The 9,237-nt window shown below is 56.6% G+C and overlaps 1 protein-coding gene across 5 annotated transcripts in view; it reads left to right on the top strand.

Annotated features, from left to right (window-relative positions):
- Positions 1-9,237, top strand: part of EPHB2 (EPH receptor B2) — a 133,746-nt gene that overhangs the window by 35,955 nt on the left and 88,554 nt on the right. For all 5 annotated transcript variants that reach the window (XM_015648426.3, XM_015648423.3, XM_015648425.3 and 2 more), the window contains exons 2-3: positions 1,887-1,951; positions 6,376-7,060. In XM_015648426.3, the coding sequence (XP_015503912.1) occupies positions 1,887-1,951; positions 6,376-7,060 (750 nt within the window). The remainder of the gene's footprint in view (positions 1-1,886; positions 1,952-6,375; positions 7,061-9,237) is intronic.

Here is a 9,237-nt window from a genome sequence, read left to right as displayed (position 1 = left end):
GGCTTGGATCAGATTTTGGGATAGTGGAAGATGTCCCTGCCTGTGGCAGGAGGGTGGGACTGGATGGTCCTGAAGGTCTGTTCCAACCCCAACCATTCTGGGACTCCAAGTGTGTATGGGATGGGCACATCCCAGCATCCCTGGCACATCCCCAGGGATGTGCTGCCATCAGGGGCAGATTCACGTCATCCCTGCAGAGCAGAGGGACAGAATTTCCTCTCTGGGCACCCCCCAGAACCACTGGCCGTGTGCTGCCCTGTGCAGCCTGTCCCTCCACGCTCCCCTCGTGTCCATTTGGTGTTTTGAGGCCTTTGGGCAGAATTTCTAAACTGCATTTCCTAAACTCAGGAATATTTTCCTATTTTCTCAAGCTATCAAACCTTGGGTGTGGTGCAGAAAAATCCCTGTACTGCAATGATCACGTGGCTGCAGAGCTGGAGGACAGAGAGTTACCCAGACTGTGCAAACCACCCATGGAAGTGTCCAAGAAAGACTTTTGAGCACTCCCTGGGAAGGGTTAAAGAAGGGTGTAGATGTGTTTTAGTGCTGAGCATGGCAGTGCTGCAGTAATGCTTGGACTCAACAATATTAGATGGTTTTTCCAACCATGATTCCAAGTATCCCATTTCTTTCTGATGGGGCTGGCTGGCACCTTCACTTGGCTCATGTTGGCCCAGGTTTTGGGGTACCATGACCTGATCACCCCTCCTTGTGCCATCAGTGGGGTTAAACCAACCCACAGCTGTTTGGGATGAAGAGAATTCCAGTGCTGGAAGCATCCTGAGCTGCAGTAAGGATGAGGAGGCTTTGCTGTTGTGTGGCTTAGGAGGAGTTGTCTGTGCTGGTCAGTGGGAGCATCACCTGAGCTATTTCAACCCAAATCATCTGGAAAACCAGCTTTAACAGTGGTTTAATTTTTTAGTACTTTTAAGTCCTAAGAGTGCTGCTCCTTCCAATATTCTGCTGCATCTCTGAGGATTCTCCCTGCTGTGCAGAGTGCTGAGAAAAAAATCTCCTGCTTTTGGCAAAGGGAACTAGAAGAGGTGAGGGAGGATCCCTGCAGGGGTGGAACTGGGCTGGGGGTACCTGGATTTGGGATTGAGAGGAGGAAAATCCATCTTGGCTGATGGATGGAAGGGTTTCACTGCAGGAGATGCTGCCTGTGCTGGGCACCTCGAGGTCCCACCTCAAATCCTGGGGTCAGTTTTGGGCCCCTAATGAAAATGAAGACATTGAAGGGGTGGAGCGTTCCCATAGAAGGGAGTGGAGCTGGGGAAGGGTTTGGAGCACCAGGAGAGGCTGAGGGAGCTGGGGAAGGGGCTCAGCCTGGAGAAAAGGGGGCTCAGGGGGGCCCTTCTGGCTCTGCACAATTCCCTGCTGAGGTGAGTCAGGCTCTGCTCCCAAGGAACAGGACAAGAAGAAACAGCCTCAAGCTGTTCTAGGGAAAGTTTAGATTGGATTTTAGGGAAAATTCCTTCATGGAAAGAGTGGTCAGGCATTGGACCAGGGCAGTGGTGGAATCACCATCCCTGGAGATGTTAAAAACACGTGTGGACGTGGCACTTGTGAACATGGTTTAATGATGAACATGGTTTTGGTGCTGGGCTGGTGGTTGCACTTGGTGATCTTGGAGGATCTTGGAGGTGATTTCCAACCTTAACATTCAGTGATTCCATGATGGTGCAGGGGGTCAGGGAGCAGTGGGCAGTGGGTGGGGAGCAGCTGGGTGGATGGACCAGCACCAGTACCTGGCTGAGATGTGGCCAGAAGCTCAGTGTGGGATGGGCTCCAGCCCTGAAGCCCTCCTCTCCACCTTCTTCCCTGTCTCCATCTTCAGTCCTTTCATCAGCATCCAGTGACTCCCTTGTTTCACCTTCCTTCCACAGAGACACTGATGGACTCCACAACAGCGACAGCAGAGCTGGGCTGGACGGTGCATCCTCCCTCAGGGGTAAGGCATCATCACCTGGTGGGGACCTGGAGCTGCTCTGGGCTCTCCTCTGCACGTCAACCTGGCAGGCTTGGCCCAGCAGAAGTCAGTGCAAAGTGCCTTGGCCATGTGGGAAGAGCACAATAGGAGGTGACACTTGAGGTTTCCAGTAGTTTTTCAGGAGATGATACTCCAAAAAATACCTCAGTGTTGGTAGAAACAACGTGCCAAGGCCACTGTCATTTGTCCCCAGTGTCTCACTTGTTATTGCATTGCCTGTCACTTGTAGCAGGATGAGGGCATTAGGCTCTGGTCCTGCAAGGAGTGTCCAGCATCCCTGACATCCCATGGAGAGGCATTTGCTGGCTCAGCAGAGCTCTCTGTCTTCTTTACCAGGGCCAGGTGTACCCTGAGACACCTCCAAAGAAGCTCCTTTAAAGAGCTTGGGCTAGGCAGTGCATCAGGTTCATCCCCCAGAGGTGCTGGCACTGCCCAGGCTCCCCAGGGAATGGGCACAGCCCCTGCCAGAGCTCCAGGGTGCCCAGGCTGGGATTGTTGGGGTGTCCTGGGCAGGGTCAGGAGTTGGACTCAGTGATCCCTGTGGGTCCCTTCCAACTCAGTTCTGTGATTCTGTGATTTCTGCACCCTTCCACTCATGGGAGCAACCCAGAGTGGAGCCTCCTGTGTGTCCCACGTGGGGCATCAAGGTGCTTCACAGCATCCTGCCCACCTCTGGCAGCAGCCACAGTGCCCAAACCCCCCAGACCTTCTCCTTTGCCTGAAGATGAACAGATCACACTCACACAGGTCGAGGTGTGGTGAAAAGAAGAGCAGAGTTTATTTTTCCTCCCAGGATTTATAGGTTTCTGACCACAGCCAGGGATGGGATGGTCAGGATAACACTTTCTCACTGCACTGCCCATGAGAGATGCCCATCACAAGATGTGGAACAGAAAGAATGTACACATATCTATGTTTACAGTCACTGTCCTGGGAAAGTCTTTAGAAAACCATGTCAGCAAGCTCAGAAGCTGAGTTTTCAGGGCAACACTTGCCCTTGGTTGGCCCAATCCAGCCTGCCCAAAACCCGGAGATGCTCCCCATGCCCACACATGGCTCAGGCACCATCCTGCCTTCCACCCACCCTCTGCAATGGAGGCTGGATGAAGACATTTCCCTGCACCTCACCCCCAGGCTGACAGCGTTGGCAGAAGAAAAGAAGCAGCCCAGAAAAGCCTGGTTTGGGGAGATTAAACCGAGCCGTGGCCGCGGTGTCGCGCCGGGCGCGGGCGCTGCCGCCCGGCCCCATCACCATGATAAAGGGCAGAGCTGCCCCAGCCCCACCAGTGCCCACCGAGGGGGATGACGGGCACACAATGCAGAGGAGCAGAGGTCAAGTCTTTTTCTCTCCTGGCCCAGCCTTTCTTGTTTGCCGTGTTTCCATATGTGAAGCACGCCCTGCTCCCGCTCCCCAGCCTGGCTGTAATGAGGCCGGGGCCTGCTGGAAGCCGTCTCCCCGGGTTATTGTGCTGCTGCCTTCTTTTGAGCTCCTGGCATGTTAATTAGAGAGCCAGGAGAAAGGGAGAGGCTTCTAATTAAGCGTGGAGGAAGCGCAGGGGCTGGTGCACGGGGGTGACTTTCTCTGCCATCTGGGAAAAGGGAAGCCTGGGGCGGGGATGTGGGAGGATGCTGAGGGTCCTGAGCCCGGCCCCCAGGGTGCTCCCAGGTCCCCCATCAGGGTGGAGATGCCCATCTGGTTGGTGGGATCACCTCCTGTGTCCACTTCTGGGTGCTCAGGGGGGATATGGGCTCATCATGCCCTGCCCTGTGCTCATCATGGGTGACAATTCTGCAGTGACCAGGACACGGCAGTGCATCCCACTCAGAGGTCACTGGCCAGGCTGGGTGTACCCAGCATCACCTGGAACACACAAGCTGCTGTCTGGTCCTTTTTGGGGACTATTAAAGAGCCCAAAGCCCAAGCAGTTGTTTTATGGCTGGCTCTGAAACTCTTGTGCCATTCATAGATGTCCCCAGGCCCTGCCTCCAGCATCTCCTGTCCATCCCAAGCCCTGGAGACCCCCATGTGCTGCTCCTGCCTGACCAAGGCTGAGCTCTCTGGGCTCATGTCCTTACCCTCCTTGGGGACTGGGGAGGTGTGGGGCCCTTGGTCTTGGTGGCTGGAGTGCTCTGGAGTGGTGCAGGTGATGGAGAGCCACACCAGAGGCAGGGCGAGGGAAGGAATTGCTTCTCCTTGCCTTGTCCTTGATTCCCTCACTCCCCCACCAAGCAGTGCCCTGAAAAGCAGGGAGATCCTGCAATTTTCCACTAACACACCAAATTTATTTCTGGAAAACAAAGCAAACGCTCCGGCTGTGTTTTGCGAGGATGCTCTTCTCGTCCCCCAGCCCTGGCAGCAGATTTACAGCCACTGCCAATCTGAAGTGGTTGGAGCTGTTGGGGATCTTCCCTGACAGCCTTCTGTTGGGCTGTGAGCCTTGATGTGCGAGGAGCAATCTGTCTCCCATCTCCTGAGCCTCTCCCCCCAGTCCTGGGTGCCCTTGTGAGGCCATTTACAAGCTGAGGGGCTGGGGGTGCTCTCCTCCTGCAGGATTTTCCCTGGATTCGGTCCTGCTGCTAATGCTGGCTCTGGGCTGTGCTGCTGCCCTGCCCTGGCTGTTGTGATCCTGCATCCAGGGCAGGGTTGTGCTTGGGGTGTAACATCCACGGGAAACAGCTCGGCTTCCACTTGAGCAGCTTTATGAACAAATTCAGAAGGAGCAGTTCCAGCTGGCTGGGACTGTCACACGCCAGCAGGACTCTGGTCCCCGCTGCCAGCATCACTGGGTGGGGATGGGACTGCAGGGAGATGCTCTGCACTCTGGCAGGAGATGGGCAGGGGGAGATGCTCTGTGAGCTGAGGGTTCTCCTCCCACAAAGACCCTTCCCTGCTGGTGCTCCCCACAGAGGAGCAGTGGCTGGTTACAGGATGCAGCTCATGCCCTGCATCCCTCACTCTGAGGTGTCCCCATCCTACACAGGATGGAGACAACAAGGGCTGGAGGATTTGGGAAAAAACAGCCTGGGAAAAGGGCAGGGAGCTGGAGGTGTCACAGCAGCCCTGTGGCATCCAAAGGAACAGCTGGGACTGTCAAGGGGTTTAGACTGGATGTTAGGAGAAGGTTCTCCCCCCAGATGGGGGTCAGGCACTCCCCAGGGAAAGGGCAAGTCTTTCCAGAGCTCTAGGAGGGTTTGGACACCGCTCTCAAGCACAGGGAGGGATTGCTGGGGTGACTCTGCACTTGATCCTTGTGGGTCCCTTCCAGCTGAGGATATTCTCTTCTGTAATTCTCCAGAGCTGGCTGTCAGTCAGCTGGGGGAGCTGGGAAGAGCTTCCCATGGGGAAATCTGTCAGCTCGGAGCTGTCTTGCTGAGAGGGATGTTCTGTCATGGCACAGCTCGTAGGCATGGCTGCATCCACAGACCCAGTTCAGCTGGGGCTGGGACCTGAGCACACCATGCTGGAGGAGCCCCAGAACATTTGACCCTTGAAGGGGCAGGGATGAAGGCTCCAGTGGGGTTTACCCAGCACCTCCCTTCTTGGGAACACAGTGGGATTGGCCATGGTCCCATCTTCCCTGGGAAGAGGCACTGGCTGCAGCCAGCCAGGAGGTTTTATGGCTTCTGGGGAAGCTGGAACCACAGTGGCACTGGTGGGGATCACGTGCTAAAGGTGCTGTGCTCCTTTCCCAGAGGCACAGCTCCATCTCAGACTATTTCTGCAGAGCAGTGGCCTTGCTGTCCCACCAGCAGCAGAGGCTTGACCCTGAATCCAGGCACGGGGCTGGTGACAGCGAGGTGACCCCGAGGAGCCCCTCTGTCCCCACAGTGTGGAGCTTACCTGGGGCATGGTGTGGGTCAAACCCTGCCCAGGGAGGTCCAGGGGGTCAAACCCTGCCCAGGCAGGTCCAGGGGGTCAAACCCTGCCCGGGCAGGTCCAGGGGGTCAAACCCTGCCCAGGGAGGTCCAGGGGGGTCAAACCCTGCCCAGGGAGGTCCAGGGGGTCAAACCCTGCCCAGGGAGGTCCANGGGGGGTCAAACCCTGCCCAGGGAGGTCCAGGGGGTCAAACCCTGCCCAGGGAGGTCCAGGGGGTCAGACCCTGCCCAGGCAGGTCCAGGGGGGTCAAACCCTGCCCAGGGAGGTCCAGGGGGTCAAACCCTGCCCAGGGAGGTCCAGGGGGTCAACCCTGCCCAGGGAGGTCCAGGGGGGTCAAACCCTGCCCAGGGAGGTCCAGGGGGTGCTGGGGTGAGGTGCTGAGGGCTGGGGTGGGCACGGAGAGGGGCAGCTGGTGCTGGCAGAGCCTGCTTGGCACACAGTGGGGATGGGAAGGGGTGAGGAGGGTTGGGTGCAGCCCCTTGACTCTGTGTGTGTGTCCTGCCCGCAGTGGGAAGAGGTGAGTGGCTACGATGAGAACATGAACACCATCCGCACCTACCAGGTGTGCAACGTCTTTGAATCCAGCCAGAACAACTGGCTGCGCACCAAGTACATCCGGAGGCGAGGAGCACACCGCATCCACGTGGAGATGAAATTCTCTGTCCGGGACTGCAGCAGCATCCCAAACGTCCCAGGCTCCTGTAAGGAGACTTTTAACCTCTACTATTTCGAGTCGGACTTCGACTCGGCCACCAAGACTTTTCCTAACTGGATGGAGAATCCTTGGATGAAGGTGGACACCATTGCTGCCGATGAGAGCTTCTCCCAGGTGGACTTAGGCGGGCGGGTGATGAAGATCAACACCGAGGTGCGCAGCTTCGGGCCCGTCTCCAAGAACGGTTTCTACCTGGCCTTCCAGGACTACGGGGGCTGCATGTCCCTGATCGCCGTCCGCGTCTTCTACCGCAAATGTCCCCGCGTGATCCAGAACGGCGCCGTCTTCCAGGAGACGCTGTCGGGGGCAGAGAGCACCTCGCTGGTGGCAGCCAGGGGGACGTGCATTGCCAATGCTGAGGAGGTGGATGTGCCCATCAAGCTGTACTGCAATGGTGATGGAGAGTGGCTGGTGCCCATCGGCCGCTGCATGTGCCGGGCCGGCTACGAGTCGGTGGAGAACGGGACCGTCTGCAGAGGTAACCACGGGCCCACCTCTGCTGCTGGGGGTGTGTTTGGCATCTGCAGGAACCAATTACAATTTGTAATTAGGCTCAATCTGCTGAAGCACTGGCAAACCCAGTGCTGTGAGTGCTGAGCTGGGACACATCAGGGTCCTCATTGTCGTTCCGATTGGGAACGGCTGGAAAGAACGACACAGACTCTCGAGGAGTCAGAACAAGAGGATCCTTTAGTTTATTGCTTGCAGGCCTGCTTTATAGACAGATACGTGGAAAGTACAGAAAGGAAACTCTTATTGGTTAGTAAACCATTACCATCATTGGTCAGTGGGGTCACCACCCCCCTGACTTTCTCCTGCAAGGAAAACAAGGAACACATAACAACACCTGCAAGGTTGTTTTGTGTCCCTGAGGATTGTTTTAATTCTTTCCCAGACTACTTTCTCAGGAACAGCCTGAGAAGCTCGGCAGCCTGTAATATATACAGGCACTGTCAGAATTTAGCATCCATACCTCATCATCATAAATGTTTGGTTTGGGGGAAGGTGACACCCCGCTGAAAACCAGGAAGTTCAAGTTCATAATTTCTAGATCAGTTTGGCCACTGAGAAGTGAAATCTGCAGTTTGTAATGTGGTGTAGTTGAAACCCTCACTGATGACCCAAACCGACTCATGAATTGTAGTTACAAATTGTAAATTGTAATTGGTTCCTGCAGAGGGACCTCCCTGGGTGGGAGCGCGTTCTGGACTGTGTTTTCCTGGTGAGGTGCAAATGGCCCAGGCTGGGACATGGTCATGGCCTGTTCAGCTGCCTGGCCCCTGTGCTCCTCAACACCCAGAGGTTTCCTGCCCTATAAAAAATCTGCAGAAGTTCTCCTGCCCCTGTAGATGCTCAGAGCAGACTCTGCTGAGCTCAGCTGAGCACCACACAGCCAGTGTGGTCCCAGGGCAGCAGGAGGCTTGGCAGCCCCTTCCCTGAGCTGATGTCTGTGCTCCTGTCCAGAGGGCTTGGAAGGTTAAGAAAGGAGCTCCTGGGGTTGCTGGGAGGGAGCTGGGGACCCCAGAGCTGTGTGATGGGCACTGCAGCTGCAGCAAACCACGCTTTGGCAAACAGGATCTTTCTCTCCTTGCCACGGCCGGACATCCAAATCCCTCTGTGGTTCCAACAGCATCAGCACGCTCCAAGCAGAGCCAGGGCTTCTGAGATCAGTTCCAGATACATCAGTGGCCACTGCAGAGCCAGGGCTGGAGCTGTGTCTCCTCTCCTCTGGCTCTGAAGGGGTGGCCAGGTAGAAGCACGCCTGGGGAAGGTGCTGGTAGTGGGAGGCAGTTCCCTGGAGAGGAGAACGGACAGTCTGTGCTCAGCAGGGACTGCAGGCTGTGTGCTGCCCCTGGAGAGGGACTCCGTGGCTGCTGCTGGTGGCTGGGCTGCTCAAGCACCAAAATTCAGGTCCTGGTGTGCTGTGGGGATCGTTTAATATCCATGATTTCAGCTGCTCCTGGCTTAGCCACTGAGCGCCTCTTCCCACCGAGCTCGGGCAGATCAAGTGTCTCCCTTGATCTCTTCGCAGGGATGGGGATGGGGACGGCAAGGAAGGACCGCTGGAAACTGAGCCCAGCTAATCCCTGCCTGCAAGGGCAGACGGGGTTTTACAGCTCCCAAGCGAAGCATCCGTAGCAACAGCAGAAAACCCCAGTGATTCATGGCAGCTTCTCCTCAGTCTCAGCCTGTTTTTTGTTCCCCGAGCAGACCCAGCCTTGCCCAGTGCTTTGCTCCGATGCAGCCGGGGTTTTTTGGGGAGCTCCCTGTGCCACTGCCAAAGGGCAGTTCCCTCCAGGGCAGGGCTGGGGGGAGAGAGGAGGAGGGAGAGGCCGGTTGTGTCTTTGTCTGGGCAGCAGCAGGATTTTGGGAGGTCGGGTACCTCGGCAGCTGTTTGTGCAGCCGGTGCTGGCACACGCCGGCCCCGCGCTCCCCACCCTCATCAATCACACGGTGGCCAGCAGCCCATCGTCTCCATGGGGCAGCTGGCTCTGGGGCTGCCTCCCCTTCCCTTCCCTTCCCTTCTTCTGCTTTTGCTTTTCCCTTCCTCTTCCCCTTCCCTTTCTCCTTCTCCTTCTCCTTCTCCTTCTCCTTCTCCTTCTCCTTCTCCTTCTCCTTCTCCTTCTCCTTCTCCTTCTCCTTCTCCTTCTCCTT

This window comes from Parus major, chromosome 21, assembly GCF_001522545.3.
Source record: "Parus major isolate Abel chromosome 21, Parus_major1.1, whole genome shotgun sequence".
In the NCBI taxonomy this organism is placed as follows: Eukaryota; Metazoa; Chordata; class Aves; order Passeriformes; family Paridae; genus Parus; species Parus major.
Note: the sequence above shows the minus strand (reverse complement) of the source record. Positions and strands in the feature narration are given on the sequence as shown.